We start from the raw sequence: 20143 nt of genomic DNA, 5'->3' as shown, positions 1-20143 counted from the left end.
TAACCATGTGAATATCAGGAGGAGGAGGGTTTCACACACACAGGTTTAGAGTGACAGGATTCTCAGCCAATCAGAAGCGACGGCAAGTTTTGAGTCGTTTTAAATGTCTTAATTCATATTTTAAATGATTTACTGTATCTGTTGTTATTGTTTGGAGAGAATTCGACTTCACGTGAAACGACGACCTGCGTTTTAAAATATTATTTCAGCTGCTGTGTTAGTTTACTTTAATAAACGGAGGCGTTTGAGGACTTAAAGTGGTTTATATATATAAATATCACTTTCTGAAGGCTCTTTAACATAAATTTGGGTGTTTGTCTTTGCTTCCGGCCCCAAAATGTGAGAATTGACAAAAAAAACCGGTAATTTTCAGGCTCCTGAGGCTGAAATCCATGTGGTTTTACCAGCAGTTTCCTCAGTTTTCTGACAATGATGTCATTAGTTTTCATATTTGCATAATGGGGGCGTGGCCTGGTGGGCAGTGGCTCATTTGCATTTAAAGGGACAGGCACTGAAACCAGCCATTCTGAACATGGCTGTTATAAGAGGATGAAAAGAGCTGTGATGTTTGATCCTTGGGGTATTTTGACCGAAGCATGTCACAGACATGTCTTTAAGACACCTGGGAACTATTTTAATGAATAATAATTTGTGGAAAAGGGGCAGAATATGTCTCCTTTAAAACATTATTTTTTAGCTGCTGCGATAGCGAACATTAAACTGAGGCGTTTGAGGACTTAAAGGTCTCGTATAAAACTAGATGTCCATGTGTAGTGTGATTATAAAGCAGCTCTAGGTTCTATATTAATACTGTGAAAGTATCAAAGCCTCAGTCCACAGAGAAATGCACACAGCCTGTATTCAGAAACTGAGCCTTAAAACCAGCCGTCAGGACTTCCTGTCACTTTGTGATGTCACAACTAAGCCCCGCCCCCTCACCACCTGGACCCAAACATCCATCCAACAACAACTTGCAGGATTTGGTTTCTCTGAGTGTTTTATTCTGAAATCTGCTCTATTTTTATTGGATCACTTTTATTGGATCACTTTAGAAAACAGACACCGACCTGTTGTTACTATAGATCACCAGAGAGAAGCTGAGAGAGGAGAGGTGGTTTTTAGATCTTCTCATGGATCAACCCTTCAAAATAAAAGACAGGAGAAGTGGGAAAATATGAGACGTTTTTAAGTTGTAAGAAAATATCGGTTTAGCTGAAAAACAAGTAAATTTAATACTTTGTGTTATTTCAGGTTAAACACAATCAAGACGATGAATCACCAGCGTCTCCTGGACAGTGAAGTGAATAATTAGAGTCGCTGAGGTGAGTGGAGAAGCCTCTGACTGATCTGAGCTCAGTCTGTGTTTACTGAAGGGATTTGATCTTTGGCGCAGAGGAGGCGGAGCCAACATCTGTCTGCAGATGTGAGCAGAGCAGATGAGTCACTGAGGATCATCACCTGCTGCTGCTGCTGACAGGCCTCGTGTGGGGGAGTCGATGTTCACTGGACTTATTTACATGTTTTAGTTAAGAAATAGTTTCACTGAGATAAAACAGGAATTTTATTTTGGAATCTGAAGTTTTCTCCTCTGTACTGAGTCGTTATAAAGTCCGTAAAGTGCTTTGAGATAATCTGTGAAGTGAATTAAAGCTTAAAACAAATGTGTTTAAAGTGCAAAACCAGCAGTATGGACAGAGTACGGAAGCCTGGAGGTGCCAACACGCTTCAGATTCTTAAAGTGATACGCCAACTTTTTTTTTTTCGTGTCTTGCCTCACTCCCGAGTCCATGACCAGCAGATAGACACCATCCTTTCAACTGTGCGTGCAGTAACCATGGAGATAGAGCCGTATCGCCCGTAATTAGCTTAGCTCAAACACTGGAAGTGTATGGGTAGTGTTAGCCTGCCTCCACCTAAAGTCGTTAATTAGCTTAGCTCAAACACTGGAAGTGTATGGGTAGTGTTAGCCTGCCTCCACCTAAAGTTGCTAATTAGCTTAGCTCAAACACTGGAAGTGTATGGGTAGTGTTAGCCTGCCTCCACCTAAAGTCGCTAATTAGCTTAGCTCAAACACTGGAAGTGTATAGGTAGTGTTAGCCTGCCTCCTACCCGAGCTGAAATCAGCAGTCAGAAGCTGATTTCATTTTAGCTCTAAACTCTGTAAATATATCACTTTATCCACATTTCAAACATGTTTAGGTGAGAAAGTAGCCGTTTAGATCAGCAGTGTGTCGTTAATTTGTCTAAATACCAGCTGTTTACAATTTTGTTCAGACGAATTCGGCCCTACTCAAGCTAGCTGTTGTGACCAACGCACTTCCGGTTACTTTCACAAAATAAAACACCCGTTGCCCTTTACATACAGAAAACCATGGCGATAGAATTTGTGCTTTTACTTTGAAATAGGAAGCTAACCTACCCTCGATGTAGCTAGCTTGAACCAAAATAAACCGTCTTTGCTTGAACCCTCCGTTTTGACCGATCTCGTCCTGTTACCGGCATTTGACCGCTCAAGATGCCTTACCGGAGAGTTTAGTCAGCTCTGAGACGAAGATCGGCCCGCCGGTTTCCGTTTAGAGTTGCTGAAGAGTTTCTCTGATGACTTTAGGTGGAGGCAGGCTAACACTACCTATACACTTCCAGTGTTTGAGCTAAGCTAATTACAGGCGATACGGCTCTATCTCCCTTGTTACTGCACGCACAGTCGAAAGGATGGTGTCTATCTGCTGGTCATGGACTTGGGAGTGAGGCAAGACACGAAAAAAAAAAAATGTTGGTGTATTTCTTTAAAACATGAAGCTTTAGGAGAGGAACTACTTTTTCCCAGCGGATGTTTAACGAGTGTTTCTGATTGGCTGAGAAATCCTGCGGCAGGTGAAGGACCTCACATCACCGTGGGCGACCGGTACAGTAGACTCCAGTCCGTTATAATATATACTACAGATGTACAGTGTCTGTTCAGCCGCTGTCAACAGCTACACAACAGCTACACAACAGCACACACTCCATAATAATACTCTCTCTGTTTGGCTCTGGATGTACCTGAACGCTGCTGTATTGATCATTTCTTATTGATTATTTCTTTATAGCATCAATCAAATAAATGGGTTTCATGTTAATTCACTTAGTGAGCTTGTAAATGATTTAAAAATCTTCTTTATTATAATGTGTAATCTCTGGTGTCCACTGAAGTCTTACCTGTAATAATTGATATATTGATTATATATTGATGTAGCCTATAGATATAGCACGTGTGTGACACTTAAAACTGTTATTGTGAACTCATTAATAAACTCATTTCGTCTGACGGACACTTTACTATGAGTCTCAATAATTCTTTCACTTTTTTTTATTTCACATATTTCACATATTTATTACGTGAAATATTATTTTATTTCACATATATATTCAAAATACATTTCTATAGATTTAAAATATAGATTTTTAATGTTTTTAATTACTTATTATTTATAAAAGTGACCACAGTTACATACGTTACTCTCACTGCAACATTAGTTGGAACATAGTTTTGTAAACTCTTCAAGTTTGTTCATGGAAGTTTAATTAAAGAACCGCTGGAATCTACTTTCTACTCTTTAGAAAAAAACAACAAAAAAAGAAAAACAAAAATGTTTCGCTTCATAAAAGATTTGTAATAACAAAGTTTTATTATGCTGAAAATTCACAATGCAAAGTTTAATTATACGACCTTGTCTGGAAATTTGGGGTGTTTTTTATTTATTTATAATGGCTTTTCGCTGCAGTACCACAGTCGGCCACAAGGGGCAAAACTGGTAGCAGCTGATTGGTTAACAGAGAGACACTGGAGCCATATTTGGTCACAAAAGGAAGGGGACGGGGCGGGTCAGCAGAAAGGGGGAGGGGCCACAATATAGTTCAATAAAATAAGGGGGCGTGGCCGGTTAATATGAGGCCACGCCCCCTCAGAACAACCTTCGAGCGCAGTGTTGACGTTATTGAAGCATCAGGCTAACAGCTGGTGTGTAGCTGTTCACAGAGTCTGAAGATCACATCAGAATAAAGACTTCATAGACTACAGTCTGTATAAACTCTATACTATTCTCTATATATATGTTACACTATAGCTACATTATTCTAACATAATATATATTATAGAGGCCGTATAGTCTACTGCAATGTGCTGTACACAGACTATACATCCTATAGAAAAAGGGCTTTGTGGTGAACGTGCGATCGCAGCTCGACACACGTGTGTTCAAAAGCAGTAGATTTGTTCGTCGTGGAAACAGGCACTGTGATGTTGATTGTGCTTTACAAGGGAGTCGAGAGGAGGCCATGAGACTGAAGCAGGAAAATAATAATACTAAGATTTAAAAAAAAATGTATTGAAGCTAAAGTTGTTGATCCGTCTTCAACTTTTCTTCCCACGTTTCAGTTTTTTAAGGAAGAAAAGTGGAAGAACTTCACCTTCCAGATGTTTCAGCTCAGTCACATGATCCATCTTGTTTTTTTTTTTTGTCATTGTTGTTTGGAACGAGAGGGAAAATAAAGATTTATGAGTGTTTTAGCAGCAGTTTTTTAAGTGTTCGTTCACGTCCAGTCTGAGCTTGCTCCCGTCTCTGAGTTCATTTAATCAACAAGATAAAATTATGGAAGTCGGACGTTCGTTGTTGTCGGAAGGTGAATTGTCTCTGAGCTAAGCTAACAGTTTCCCCCTGCTTCCAGTCTTTGTGCTAACCTAAGCTAAGCTAGATCCTGCTCCTCTGGTTCGTTGAGAGCTGCAACAGTTAATCAATAAAACTAAACTTAACTTAACTGATTGTTTGTCAAGCCGCGGAAATTTGGTTTTAAATGTAGGAATTTTCAGCTTTTTTATTTAAATTAAATACATGTTTTACTTTTAGCCTTCAGATATGTTGTAGTTATTTTTAGTTATTCTGCCCTTTAACGGATTGTAACTACTTCTATATTATTCTACTTTTACTCTTCAGATATCGTTTCATCTATATTAGTAATGGTTCAAAAATGTTTTCAAACTGTTTTAAATAAATCTGAGTGCACTTTAACCTTTCAATTTCTTCATACTGATCTTCAACAACTCAAGTCATTTCCAACCATTTCATACTCTTCATATTTTTTCTTCAGTTTCTTCACTTAATTCAGCATTGTTTCAACAATTTATTCAGCTTCCAGCTTTCAGCATTCACCCGTATTTCCTTCAGGAAATGCATTCTCTAGTTAATATCTAATATTTAGCGAAAGACAAAGATGGAAATTTGTAAATTTTTTTTGATGCATTGTTAAGTTGCAGCTCTAGAAATTAATGCACAGGTAAACTCACTTCCTCTGGGGAAACTCTATACTATATATGGTCTGGAGGAAACTCCACATATGGCAGGGAACAGATCCCCAATATGGCAGGGAGGAAACTCCATATATGGCCTGTTTTGAGACGACGCAAAGTTGCAAAGCGCCATATGTCATCGATTTAATTAATTAATTACACACTCGAGTTGAGGGGGTGAACCTAAAGAGCTTCAGGTGTCAGTGTGAGGGGGAGTGGAGGGTGGGGATGGGGGGTTGGGGATGGGGGGATGGGGGGGGGGTATATCTGTACAGATGGCTTTAAACAGATAGCACCATGTACAGTAAAGCCCTCGATAAGCAGGTTAGAAACCAGAGAGGTTTACAGTAGGAGCTCTGCTCAGCTCTCCCTGAAACACACAGCACATCAGCACAAAGTCACACTCATTGACAAATCATCATGAATTCCAAAACATCACCGCAAAATCACCGTGAAATTCAACTCATTGTCAAATCATAAGAAACTCAAAGTCATTTTCCAAAACTATTATAAACTCTGTTAAGTCATCACCACCACGTTATTATTACTTGTTATTCATAAATTCTAAATGATCCGCTTTAAGATATGAACTCAAAAGTTAACACAAAGTTTTTTTCATGAGTGATATTTGGAAAAAAAACAAAAAACCCAAAAAAAGCTAAGTCACAAGAGTTTTTCTTTTCTTGCGGGACGAACGGAGGAGGCGTGTCCTCGGCGTTGGATCTCCCCGGGTCGTTAAGGTCGAGGTCGCTCGCTTTAACCCTCCAGCTCCGCTAGCACGAGTCCAGCTAATCTGGTCTGGGGAAGCAGAATGGCACAAAGAAAAGAACCCGTCTCATCATGTTTGTGGTGAATTTGTCAGATCAGCTCTTCGATCGAAGCGTCTTCAGCTGCTCAAAGCGGCAGCGCAGCTCCGAGTCGGTGGTCGCTCGGTCTGACGTACGTTAACGCCACCGCGTAGAGCTAGTTAGTAGGTTAATTACCGTTTTTCATCTGATTGGTTTGCCTAAAATTCACTGCAGCTTCTGTTTGGACCTGGAATTAAAATCCTCCTTGTTTTTTTATTTTTGACATATTTTGGGTTTTTATAATTTTGACTATAATGAACATTTGTTAAGGTAAAATGATATAAAGATGTTGACGTTGGTTTAGATAAAACAATTGTTGTCCGACATTACATTAATATTTGCTTTAGCTTATGTAAAACGTGAAGTCACTCAGATCTTTTATTATTAAGTCGGTGAGTAGAGTTGGTCGACAGAGAATAAATCAGCAACTTTAATAATAACTTGATCTTTAACGTTTGGTTTATTGCTTTAAATGAAAATCTAAATAGTATCTGGTTTTCTACAACAGAAAGCCGACTTTGTCTTTGGGTTGCGGACTGTTGAAAAAGCAATTTCAAGAACATTTTTTATTGTTTTTAAAAAATATATACCTTATAGACTAAACCAGTGGTTCCCAACCTGTGGGTCAGGGTCGACTGGTACAGTTGTATAATGAAGCTATGATTTTAAAACAACATTATCTTTAATTTTAGTTTTATTCTCCTTGTATCAACTAACTATCACAGTCATAAGCTAATGACAGGGACTTCTTCATTACCTGGACCACATTGTGTATATCATATATTGGGGACCTTTTTTCAGATTTTAATAAGTCCTGAGTTTGATAAATTGGTAAATTGTTGAACATCAAACCTTGAACGTAGCTGCATGTTTAAAAAGGAATGAAAAGTTAGTTAACTAGGATGCTATGCTAGGACGCTAAATTTTCCAGCCTTGAACCCTCGACCTCTGACCTTTTCGGGCGCTGGACGTTAACGGACGTCAAACCGAAGCCAGACGACAGACACAGAGCTGCGAACTGTGAACACAACACGGAGCTGATCGAAGAGCTGACGAGACAAAAGGGCCACAGAGATCACTCAGAGAGCTGGGTTCCACGTTGGTAAAAAGGTTTTTTTTTTTTTTTTTAAAGATTCAGTCACTGCAAAGATTTCCTAGTCAAAAGAGACGGCCTAGTGTCTGACCAAGAGGTCAGGGGTTATGAGGTCACAGTTCAGATGCCTAGAGGTTAGTGGTCAGAGGTGAGGGGTCAAGTGGAACCATCCAGCAGCTGTCTGAGTGCCCTCTCGATGTTGATACGGTGTCCCAGTCTGGTGACACCCAGCTCCACATAGTCCTCCTTGGTGAGGGCGGGGAGGTGGGAGCCTTCGATCTCGTGCTCCTGGAAGCGCTGGCGGTGTTCGGCCAGGCCCACGCTCTCCAGCCAGTCCCCCACGTCGTACTTATTCCACAGGTTGAGGGGCCGCTGCCTCCAGGGCCGGAGCGCCAGCAGGGGGCCGCTGAGGACCGGGGAGGGGCAAGGCGAGGCGTGGGGCGAGGGGGAGGGGGAGCGGGACCTGGTTCGCGCGCTAGCACTTCGCATCACGAACCGAACCTCCTTCGGCTCGGAGGGGAGGCTGAGGCTGGACGACTTCAGGATGGTCAGACCGCGACCCGAGCTCAGGTCCGGCCTCTCGGAGGAGCAGGGAGGAGCGGGGGAGGAGCTGAGCCCCATCGACCTATCGGAGGGGGAGGGGGAGGGGGAGGGGCTCCGGCGGGTTACGGGGTAGCGGCTTCCCGGTCGGACCGTATAGGTGGCGCCGAATCCTCGCTGGGAGATGGTGTGGAGTTCACCGAGGCTGGAGAACAACCTGCGACACAGTGAACAAGGAGTCTAATGAAACAACAACCAAACCTGAGCCACCGGCTGAGTTAGTGACTGATCCTTCACTCAACCTCAGCGCCTCGATTAGAAAAGCCTCCTCTCATTGGTAGATGATGGTAGCCTTTACCTGCGTTACAACTAGAGCACTGTAAAAGAGAGTAACGACACCACCATTGACTCCCGTGGTAAGGGTTTTGCGCCCCTAGTGGCAGGATATGGGTATTGCAAAAGCGCCCAGAAAACCCATTCACTCCAATGTATGTGTGTTGCCCACTTGCTTGTAAATTTATGAAAACGGCCGTGTTTTTGTTTTTAGGTGTCTTGGTCATATCAAATTATACTTATAATTTGTTTATTACAAAATGTAGATTGAAACATTCATTCATTCATTCAATTCACTGTTTTTTGTTTTTGTTTGTTTTACTCGCCTATGTGTTAATGTTTATCTGTAAAGGGTCCTCAATGATGCTACTAACGTGGGTGACCTATAAATGTCCTTAAATTATTGAAAACACCACACTTGCTCATTCACCAACAATGCAGAGTTGTCAGTTCTTGGGTGCTTTTGCAATACCCATATTCCGCCATCAGGAGGCGCTTCCATTGAACCAATGCGTGTCGTTACTCTCTTATTCCAGTGCTCTAGCCTTTACCTGCGTTACACCTATGAACAGCAGATTTTTTATCAGCCAACAATTTTGACTATAAGGGTTGAAACTCCACCACCAGCTGACTCCTTTCAGATTGAGAGCAAAATTTGAGAAAATGGTTTTCTGTCACAAAAAGCAATAGCAGTGTTGAAGCTAAAGCTCATATGCAATAAATAAAATGTAAGTATTGCCCCTATGCACCTTTATTTTTCAGGAGAGGCCTTTTGTAAATAATTCAAAGGGAGGGTAATTTTAGGTTTTTAGTAGTTAGTCGTCTGCATAGAACATGACTGTTAGTTCGTTGTTAGCTAATGAGAATTATCTCTTAGCGATAACAAGAATGTGTTTACCAGAGATAATAACCTACGATTTACTCTCTCCACTGTCCACACATCTGGAATAACACAAACAACAGATTTCTGTTACAACACACTCACACACACATACACACACACAGTGTTTACTAGGGGTGTCACGATTTCGATTTTTTATCGAAATCGATCGAAATTACGTCATGGTCTCGTGCATCGAAGTCAAAGAGAGAATTATGATATTGTATAGATATTTGTTTCGAAATCTTGGGGGCAATTTTGGCCCCTGGATCATGATTTTTGGGGGCATTCTTGGTAAAATTGGGGGGCCAAATGACTGAGAACAAGATTGCTACCTTTATATTGTAAATAAATTATTTAAATTTGACCATTAGTGCCTAATATGATACATTATGGAAATTGCATCACTTATATGTAGCCCATCTTTTGAAATAAGATTTTCTGTATAAAATGTTATGAATAAAACCAATGATTGTAGACTAGACTAGTCTGAAAATGGAATATAGGCCTCTGTGCTGTAAGAAAAAGAAAAAGAATTGAGAATCGAATCGAATCGTGACCCTAAAATCGAAAATCAAATCAAATCGAGCATTTGGAGAATCGTGACACCCCTAGTGTTTACAACGTGAGGCAAATCAAAGTACCTGGCACCTCCCACTGGAGACCTGCGACCAGGATCGAGGGGACTCGGCTCCTCCCCCAGAGAGTGACTGTCTTTGTTGAGCAGCTGTAGCCGATTGGCCAGGTCCAGTCCAGACCCCGCCCTGCCGCTCAGCTCCAGAGCCGAAGCCGAGCGACCGGTCAGATCCACAGCTGACCCTGAGCCCTGACCCCCCAGTGCTGCCGGACGGCCTTCGTCCGGGCTGAGGCCCCGGCGCTCATCCCCGCGGTCGTCCCCACCACCCCACAGCTTGGACCTCCTCTGAAACAAGTAGCGTGGCTGCCGGCCGATGCCAGTGGGGGAGGAACAGAGCGGCGAGGAGGGGGAGGAGGAGGATGCGGCGGAGGGGAGGAGCTCACTGTCTGAGGATTGTTTCAGCAGCGGGTCCCGAAGCGCCGAGCGTCCGCGACCAATCGGAGAGCGAAGGCGAGGTTTCAGGGCGGATGGGGAGGTGGCGGTGGAGGAGGGAGATGGGTGAGCAGCAGGGGGGGAGGAGGGGGAGGACGGAGCAGGAGGGGAGGCCAGAGTGATGGAGGGGGGCAGTGAGCTGGGGGAGGAGGAGCTGTCATGGAGCCGTTCGTCACCACCTTCCTCCTCATCTCCTCGTCTACCCAGGGAGTCAGGACCACTCTCAACTCCTCCTCCTTCCCCACCTCGTCGTGGCAACAGGGTGAGCGAGGATGGGGGAGGAGGAGGAGGACTAGCAAAGGCAGGGGGAGGAGTCACCAGACCAATCCTGCGCAGCTCCTCCCTGGTTTCCTCATCGCTGGACGACAACAATGCTGGTGGGAGTGTCACTGTGTAAGCCCCGCCCTCCTCCTCTGAGCTGCCCACTGTGAGGCTTCTGCGTCTGTCAATCAGAGCAGGGTGACTCTCAGTGGCCAGCGGCGGTAAAGGGGAAGGTCTCCAACGTTCGGGTGACGGCCCGGCAGGTGATGTGACTCCCCCTTCTGTTTCGGGGCGCTCCACCTGTCCATCGGGGAACAGGGGCGGGGTTATACGTTTATGCCTCAGCTCGGGGCTGGTTTGAGGAGTGGTGCGCTTGGTGCGCTGCTCTGGGCTCGTCTGTGGGGTGGTGCGCTTGGATCGGGGCTCAGGGCTGCTCTGTGGAGTGACCAGAGGGGTGCGCTTGTGTCTGCCCTCAGGGCTGGCAGCTGGGGTGGGAATGGGCGTGGTGGAGGCAGACGCATGTTTAGTCCGAGGCTCGGGGCTCGGTGTTCGGGCAGTGAGTGCTCGTTCTCGTGCAGCAAGAGCCAGGGCGAGTGGAGAGGAAGGGTCTAAAGAGAGGGATGGAGAGAAAAGGTTGACAAACAGTTTATTGTTACTCCTTCTGAGCTGTGGAGTACCTCAGGATCTGTCCTTGGTCCTCTACTAGAACCTTGTGGAGTACCTCAAGGACCTGTCCTTGGTCCTCTACTAGAACCTTGTGGAGTACCTCAAGGATCTGTCCTTGGTCCTCTACTAGGATTTTGTGGAATACCTCAAGGATCTGTCCTTGGTCCTCTACTAGGATTTAGTGGAGTACCTCAAGGATCTGTCCTTGGTCCTCTACTAGAACCTTGTGGAGTACCTCAAGGATCTGTCCTTGGTCCTCTACTAGGATTTAGTGGAGTACCTCAAGGATCTGTCTTTGGCCCTCTACTAGGATTTTGTGGAATACCTCAAGGATCTGTCCTTGGTCCTCTACTAGGATTTTGTGGAATACCTCAAGGATCTGTCCTTGGTCCTCTACTAGGATTTTGTGGAATACCTCAAGGATCTGTCCTTGGTACTCAACTAGGATTTTGTGGAATACCTCAAGGATCTGTCCTTGGTCCTCTACTAGGATTTTGTGGAATACCTCAAGGGTCTGCCCTGGGTCCTCTACTAGGGTTTCAGGGAGTACCACAAGGATCTGTCCTTGGTCCTCTACTAGGATTATGGGGAATACCTCAAGGATCTGTCCTTGGTCCTCTACTAGGATTTTGTGGAATACCTCAAGGATCTGTCCTTGGCCCTCTACTAGGATTTTGTGGGGTACCTCAAGGATCTGTCCTTGGTCCTCTAGTAGGATTTCAGGGAGTACCACAAGGATCTGTCCTTGGTCCTCTACTAGGATTATGGGGAGTACCTCAAGGGTCTGTCCTTGGTCCTCTACTAGGATTTTGTGGAATACCTCAATGATCTGTCCTTGGTACTCAACTAGGATTTTGTGGAGTACCTCAAGAATCTGTCCTTGGACAACAAACCACCGGCAATCGAATGTCCCTTGGGAACTGTCCATTAGAGATTACATTTCTTGACTACTTGTTACTTGTTACTTGACTGGTGCCATTGACTCAAACATAATTCTGCAGTCCGTCCTTGATTAGATCCTGAAGTTTTTGTTGCGGGACTTACCCAGAGGTTTTCCTGTCAGTGGATGGAGAAAGGTGTGAGGTGTCGGTGAAGGCGATAGCACTGGGGCAGGAGGAGGAAGCTCGCCAAGGTCGTCCATTGAGTGGCTCTGAGTCAGGAGGGGCGGTGCCTGGTTTTCTGACCCCGACCCCTCAACAGACAGGAAGAGGGATGACCGGCGGCCCTGCACCCGAGCTCGCTCTGAAAGAACCTGCTGCTGGTACAGCTCTGCCCTGCTGGGACTGCCCGGTCCGCATACATCTAACTTGGTAGGATCGTGATCTCTGAGTCCTAAAGGAACAAACACACAAGCTTCAGTCTGACTGGACAGATGATAGGAAGCTATGGCACTGAATTTGTTCCTCAATCCTGAGCACATAATGGTACATTGTCCTTCTTTGTACAGCTATGGTACAACGAATCGTTTCCACCAGAGGAAAAAACAGGGACTAGTTCCCTCCCTACTCAGGGTGCAGGTCTTTTCTTACGGTTCAGGGACTTTTCTTGCAAAGACCAACCTCATTAATTGGTCAAGTATGCTAGTATTTCCCACTGCACTGGTCTACACCCAACAACCTGGTACTGCAAGTGCTACACAAGCAACCCAAAATGCTTTAAGACAGATGGACCAACAAACAAGTCCAGAATTAATTGCCCATTTTTGCAGACGATGCTTATCATAGCATCTAGCAAAGCTATCTGGCTAACTTGATGATAATTGACAGACACAACAAAGATAAGACGTTATACATAGGTGTATGTCAACATTTCGGTGTCTTAAAAGGGTAGTTCAGAATTTACCAAACACTTGTGTTTTCTAAACCAACCAGCTAACGTTGCATATTTAGTTTCTGCATATGTAGCTACACATGAAACTTCCCATGATGCACTCAGGACATCAGATCATAATATCATGGAGACAACAGGTGTGAACGATCCTAACCCTGCTCCTCTACAGGAAGCTGTTTCAACAAAGGTGACTTCCTCCTTTGTGGTTTTGTGGGCGGAGCCTGCTGTCCCACGTTAGCGTAAGGGTTTTCTATCGGTCGACCCCGGCGGCGTGACAGCGGTGAGTGGCCGAGGGCGGGGCTGGTGCTGTGGAGAGACAGTGTGGAGGTGTGCGTGGCGGTGTGCAGCGTGTGTGTGGCCGTGTGTGTGGCGGTGTGCAGCGTGTGCGTGGCGGCGGCGGCGGCAGCAGCGGCGTGCGCGTCAGCCTGCAGCGGCGGCGTGTCCTGCAGGATGATCATCGACCTCGCCTTCCTCTGCCGCTCGGCGTGGGCGTGGCTCCTCGCCGGCGCGTCGGAGAGCTCCTGCAGCCGCGGCTCCGCTCCCGGCTTGAAGCTGGAGCGCGTTAGCCCCTCCCCCCTCGCCGGCGGGGGAGGCGGGAGGAAGGAGGGAGGCGGCCCGGAGTCGAGGAGGAAGAGCGAGGAGGTGGAGGAGGAGGCGGAGGGGGGAGGAGGAGGAGCCGTCTGAGGGGGAGGAGGGATGAAGCTGTCCGTCAGCGAGGAGCTCCGTGGAAACCGACTCTCATTGATCAGAGCCGTGATCCGGTCGTCGTCAGGTGTGCCTGTCGTGGTTACCACGGAGACGTTAGGATAGGAAGAAACCAAACAAATACACTGATCCAGAAACACTGAACATAAGATGAATTTGATTCAGATTCAGATTTATTTATTTTTTTAAAAATGGGAACAGTACATATTAATGGACATTGACATGTAAATATGTGGGATTGTAGCCAAGTGGCTAATTTCCATCCCCAGTCCCATTGGCAGATATTCACATGTAGTGAAGTGTGTGTGTACTTCACGTGCTCCTTAAATAATATTGATCACATAAATGACAGATAATTGATCACAGTGACACTTTCATTGCATAAACTCTTTATTTCTTTTGCATAAACTTTTTCCTCGAGAGCTACTCATGTTTTGTAACACTGATTCGTTCATTCTTTACATTCGTAAAACAAAACACTGTTTCCAACTCTTCATGAAAGTAGTATGTTTTAGCCTCTATCGTCCTGATAGCTGAAATTATTACTGTGTCAGGTATTGTCCTCCTTTATTAAATATGAAACGAGGCTGAAAATCACAGGATGTGTCTGTTCTGATGATACAAGTCATTGGTCCTGATTCTGAAATGTGTGTTTCTCTTCTATAAAACACATTCTACATCTCAGGGCGGAGTGGATTTTTTTTTTTTTTTGCCTGGCTTTTTTTTGGCTGGCCCTAATACTCCTTCGTATCAACTTGATCAACTGCCTTATTGTATCTTGTGATACAACATAGGCCCATCGATATCCCTGCATCTGTCCAGTTCCAGCTATTTCATTTTGTACGATTTTGTACAAAGTCTGAACAGAAGCAGATTGTCTCAGCCTGTTTCCAACGAAGCGAAACTATTCCTGTGGTTATGTAATACCATGTGTGTGTGTGTCTCACCAAAACTCTTAGTTCTGGACATTCCTCTGGGTAACGCCATGGTGCTCTTCTCCGGGGCCGAGGGAGGAACCAGGCCCTGGCGCTCAAACAGGGACTGCAAACACACACACACAAACCCACAATGACCTCATGTAACCTCTGAGCTGCTCTCACAGTGGGAAACTCAGAGTTTGTACGACGACATGTTGGTAAAGTTAGAGAATAGAAGAAATCTATCGACGCTCTGATCAAATTTCTTCAGTCACTTTAAGAAAAATCTGACTCACCAGTCGAAAATTACAACTTGTGTGGAGAAGTTGATGAGAAATTTGTAGTTTCTGATTTGATTTCACACACACGCAACACCAGGACCAATGTGTTTGTTTCCCTAAATCGAAGCTGGTCTTACATTAATCTCGGCCTGCGTGATTCGTCGGCTCGTCGGCCGCTGTTTGACCGTCGCCGCCCTGAAGTCGTCTGACGGACGCGCCCTCAGGACGACCTCCTGCTGACCGCTCGCCAACATCTCGTCCAGTTTCTCTGGAGGGACGAGACGCAAGGAGGAACAGCGTGAACAACAAAGACACAAAACGCACAAACACACACACAAAAACGCACACACAAACACACACATAGCCTGGTTACATCACAGCATCACAACAATAACATCAACATGACAACATCGTAACATCATCATCTCACATCCGTCACCATCGGTTACCATCAATCACCAGGGTCGTAGCCAGAGTCTTATAGCAACACTGATGTCATGTTCGTCTCCACGGCAACGAGCATTTTATTGACTATTACTCTTAAACTGCTATGAAGGACAAAAATGACAAATAGTACAAATAAATAAATGAGTAAATAAATACATTGTAGAAATACATAAATAACTCTTGAAATAAGTTGAATAATTGAATGAATAAATGTGTAAATATAGCCTACAGATCAATAAATGAATGAATGATGTGGAAATAATATAAATAAATAAATGTAAATCGGCACAAACAGATAAATAATGTAAAAATTCAGAAATAGCATTTGTCATGACTAAAATGGTTTTTACTTTGTATTTATGTATTATATTATTTATTTCTACATTTATTTATCAGTACTTTTGAAATATTTTGTCCCTCATATGCTGCAAAAACTCACCACAACTTGACTCTACCCAGGTAGATGTTTGTGTTAAAGCTCCTTCAAAATAAAGGTAGATGTTTGTGTTAAAGCTCCTTCAAAATAAAGGTAGATGTTTGTGTTAAAGCTCCTTCAAAATAAAGGTACATGTTTGTGTTAAAGCTCCTTCAAAATAAAGGTACATGTTTGTATTAAAGCTCCTTCAAAATAAAGGTACATGTTTGTGCTAACGCTCCTTCAAAATAAAGGTAGATGTTTGTGTTAAAGTTCCTTCAAAATAAAGGTAGATGTTTGTGTTAAAGCTCCATACAGTATAAAGGTAGATGTTTGTATTAAAGCTCCTTCAGAATAAAGGTAGATGTTTGTGTTAAAGCTCCATACAGTATAAAGGTAGATGTTTGTGTTAAAGCTCCATACAGTATAAAGGTAGATGTTTGTATTAAAGCTCCATACAGTATAAAGGTAGATGTTTGTGTTAAAGCTCCATACAGTATAAAGGTAGATGTTTGTGTTAAAGCTCCATACAGTGTAAAGGTAGATGTCCATGTGTAGTGTGATTATAAAGCAGCTCTAGGTTCTATATGTGAAAGTATCAAAGCCTCAGTCCACAGAGAAATGCACACAGCCTGTATTCAGAAACTGAGCCTTAATTAAAACCAGCCGTCAGGACTTCCTGTCACTTTGTGATGTCACAACAAAGCAGATTCTCTTTTTTCTTTTTCTTTTTTATGTCTTCTTATCGATCAACACAAGCAAGGCGGAAAACTTTAAACCTCGACCGACCGACCGACTGAACGACCGACCGACGTGTTCGGCTACGTCCCGGTCTGAAACTTCATGCTGTCTTCACAACATCAGTCCATCGTCATGCCAGGTTCATAACAAAACAAAACAACAACACAATAACACAACAACACAACGACACACACATTAACACCGAGGCCACCGACACATCAACCTGTCAGGTCCACGTGACTCACTCACCGAAACGTCTCCTCCTGGCTGCAGACAGAGCAAAGGTCAACAACACACACTCCTACAGCCGGACTCAACTCTGTGTCTCTGTGTGTGTGTGTGTGTGTGTGTGTGTGTGTGTGTGTGTGTTCGTGTTCGTGCGTGCATGTGTGTGTGTTTGTTTTACCTATCTCCTCCAGGTCAGCGGTCATGGACTTGGACCGGAGCGTCAGTGAGGTGCTGGGGGCTCGTTTTGGAGGGGGCGGGGCTACAAGGAGAGAACCAATCAGCTTAGAGTGAGACCACAGAGAGTGTGTGTGTGTGTCTGTGTGTGTGTGTGTGTGTGTGTGTGTGTGTGTGTGTGGTCAGTGGACAGTGACCCAGACGACAGTGAACTAACATGTGACATCAGATGTTCAGATGCAGAGGCCTCAGGTCGTTTCCTGTGTTTGTTTTAATGGACGACACTATTATGTAAAACAAAAAAGCTGATTTATTTTTTTTAAATAAATAACTAAAACTAAAACTATCAAACTATTACCTAACTATAAACTATTTTTGCTCGAAAACTCAAATAATAACATCATCAGCACGACTTCCAGCTCACAAACACAAACACAGTGCAGCCATTTTTAACATTATTTTCCTTTAAAGGAAAACAATGAAACAACATGGCCACTGCTAAATGTCAATATTCACAGATTATGACGAATCACTTCAGTTTAAATCTATAATAAGAAACAAATTGATTGATAAATAAACAAGTGAAAAAAAAAAAGAATAAATCGGGGTAAAAGTGGGCGGACCTTTCTTCCTGATCAGGTTCGACTCCGACTTCCTGGAAACAGACACGACCTTCATCAGCAGACGACTTCCTCCCTGTCGGATCAGAGAGACGACCTGACGGTGACCGACCTTCACCACGTCGCTGCCGTTCACCTGGACACACACACAGAAGGTTTAATTAAATAATCTTAAAGGGATACGCCAACATTTTTTTTCGTGTCTTGCCTCACTCCCGAGTCCATGACCAGCAGATAGACACCATCCTTCCGACTGTGCGTGCAGTAACAAGGGAGATACGGGCAGAGCTGGCGCACCGCTAATTAGCTTAGCTCAAACACTGGAAGTGTATAGGTAGTGTTAGCCTGCCTCCTACCCGAGCTGAAATCAGCAGTGAGAAGCTGATTTCATTTTAGCTCTAAACTCTGTAAATATGTCACTTTATCAACATTTCAAACATGTTTAGGTGAGAAAGTAGCCGTTTAGATCAGCAGTGTGTCGTTAATTTGTCTAAATACCAGCTGTTTACTATTTTGTTGGGACGAATTCAGCGCTACTCAAGCTAGCCGTTGTGACCAACGCACTTCCGGTTACTTTCACAAAATAAAACACCCGTGCCCTTTACATACAGAAAACCATGACGACAGAATTTGTGCTTTTACTTTGAAATAGGAAGCTAACCTACCCTCGATGTAGCTAGCTTGAACCAAAATAAACCGTCTTTGCTTGAACCCTCCGTTTTGACCGATCTCGTCCCGTTAGCGGCATTTGACCGCTCAAGATGCCTTACCGGAGAGTTTTGTCAGCTCTGAGACGAAGATCGGCCCGCTGGTTTCCGTTTAGAGTTGCTGAAGAGTTTCTCTGATGACTTTAGGTGGAGGCAGGCTAACACTACCCATACACTTCCAGCGTTTGAGCTAAGCTAATTACGGCGATACGGCTCTATCTCCCTTGTTACTGCACGCACAGTTGAAAGGATGGTGTCTATCTGCTGGTCATGGACTCGGGAGTGAGGCAAGACATGAAAAAAAAAAATGTTGGCGTATTCCTTTAACACTGTTAAATACTGCAGGTGAGTCATGTTACTACCTCTATGAGGAAGTCTCCTGTCCGTAGCCCCGCCCTCCAGGCCACGCCCCCCTGGTCGACCGACTCCAGGTACTGAAGAGCAGGAAACGCCGGCGTGGGGGCGAACTCCTCGATGGGCGTCTCAGCTTCACACACACACACACAGGAAGAAAACACACACACACACACACACACACACACACACATAAATGCTTTATTCTGGTATTTTTTAGTCTTCTGCTATGAGATTGGTCGAATTCACAGCAAAGGCTCATGGGAAATGTAGTATTTTGAGTCATCTGCCTTGTAAAACAGAGCTGAGATAATCAAAACAAGGTTAAAATGATTAAAAGATGAGGAGGTGTGCTTGTGTTTCTGTGTGAAGAGTAAAAATAAGAATCAAAATATAATAAAATAATTCTCTAATAATCAATAGATTCCGTTCGTCTCCGTGATCCGTTGTCGTCGTCATTATGAAACAGAACGAGGAGTTTCACAGCTCGGCCTCTGAAGACTTCAGCGTTTTAAATATCTCTCTCTCTCTTTCAACTCCTCCAGACACCCACCACTCCTCCGTTCATCCGTCCATCCACACTCATCCACTCATCCCTCTGCTTCTACCTTTAGCTCCTCTGAGGACGAAGCCGAATCCCTCGCTCTCTCTCTTCTGCAGCACGGCCGTCTTCTCCTCGATCACATAGTCACTGATGGATGGATGGATGGACAGATAGATAGATAGACAGATAGATAGATAGATAGATAGATAGATAGATGGATAGATAGATGGATAGATGGATAGATAGATAGATAGATAGATAGATAGATAGATAGATAGATAGATAGATAGATAGATAGATAGATAGATAGATAGATAGATAGATACATTTGAAGGCTTTGGCATGTTTACATATACAGTTTATATATATATAAATAGTATACTACATTATCACACATTTATTCTTATTCTTGCCTCAGATACGGTGCAAGATTTCCAACAACTAAAGAAACACTGTAAATATATGTTTGTAACATACTTTTCCATTTATATTTTTGTACTTAAATGAGTGAATTTCCCACAAGTGGGATAAATGATATAACATTTAACCCTAGAGAGACACTTTATTTACATCCTGGAGGGAATTCATTTTCCCTTAAGCTCATAATAATAACAGTTCATGATAAATAATACATAATAATACATTGTATTGATCTAAACATTAATATTAATAGTAGTGTGACAGATAGAGACTTCCTGTAGGATCTGAACTACACATCAGATTTAAAGGTTTTTAAAGCTGCGCTGTCATTGGATGTTTGTTTTACAGTATTTCTGCTCTTTACTGTATTTTATTGTCATTTTATGGTTAAGATGTTTTTAAAAAAAATCTGGTTATGGAATTTAAATTCATTATAATTGGTAAAATATTGATTATTAATAACCGTGGTGGGTGTATCGCCTGTGCTGCAGGTGCAGTGCTGCAGTTTTACCTGTAGGAGGTGTAGTTGTCATAGGAACCGACAGTGTAATGTCTGAACAGCCTCTTGGTCCGATCCTCCCTCGTCTCTGAAATAAACACACGGCAGACATTAAAGTTACATACTATAGATTATCAGTGTTATATATTGTATATTTACTATGTTAATTATTATGGGATGTAGTTGTTGTTACCCAGTCTGGGGTCGTACTGTCTCATCTGAACTTCTTCAACGCACTCGGCAGG

General features: G+C 43.6%; 1 protein-coding gene across 9 annotated transcripts in view; it reads right to left on the bottom strand.

Annotated features, from left to right (window-relative positions):
• Nucleotides 1-3638: 3638 nt before the first annotated feature.
• shank3b (SH3 and multiple ankyrin repeat domains 3b) overlaps nt 3639-20143 on the bottom strand; it is a 48195-nt gene continuing 31690 nt past the window's right edge. For 6 of the 9 annotated variants that reach the window (XM_085769998.1, XM_085770000.1, XM_085769993.1 and 3 more), the window contains 13 exons: nt 20092-20143; nt 19911-19986; nt 19044-19126; nt 18444-18568; nt 17378-17510; nt 16759-16839; nt 14887-15017; nt 14499-14592; nt 13001-13624; nt 12061-12348; nt 9665-10958; nt 9056-9082; nt 3639-8024 (listed from right to left, as the gene is read on the bottom strand). The exon at nt 20092-20143 is cut by the window's right edge and continues 62 nt beyond it. In XM_085769998.1, coding sequence (XP_085626124.1) covers nt 7424-8024; nt 9056-9082; nt 9665-10958; nt 12061-12348; nt 13001-13624; nt 14499-14592; nt 14887-15017; nt 16759-16839; nt 17378-17510; nt 18444-18568; nt 19044-19126; nt 19911-19986; nt 20092-20143 — 3609 coding nt within the window. In that variant the 3' untranslated portion in view covers nt 3639-7423. Of the gene's footprint in view, nt 8025-9038; nt 9083-9664; nt 10959-12060; nt 12349-13000; nt 13625-14498; nt 14593-14886; nt 15018-16758; nt 16840-17377; nt 17511-18443; nt 18569-19043; nt 19127-19910; nt 19987-20091 lie in introns of all 9 variants that reach the window. The other 3 variants (XM_085769997.1, XM_085770002.1, XM_085770001.1) reach the window with 2 other exon arrangements.

The sequence above is a fragment of the Trachurus japonicus genome, chromosome 23, assembly GCF_045865225.1.
Source record: "Trachurus japonicus isolate A0001 chromosome 23, Traja_1.0".
In the NCBI taxonomy this organism is placed as follows: Eukaryota; Metazoa; Chordata; class Actinopteri; order Carangiformes; family Carangidae; genus Trachurus; species Trachurus japonicus.
The sequence above is the reverse complement of the archived record's forward strand: the minus strand, read 5'-3'. Positions and strand labels throughout refer to the sequence as shown.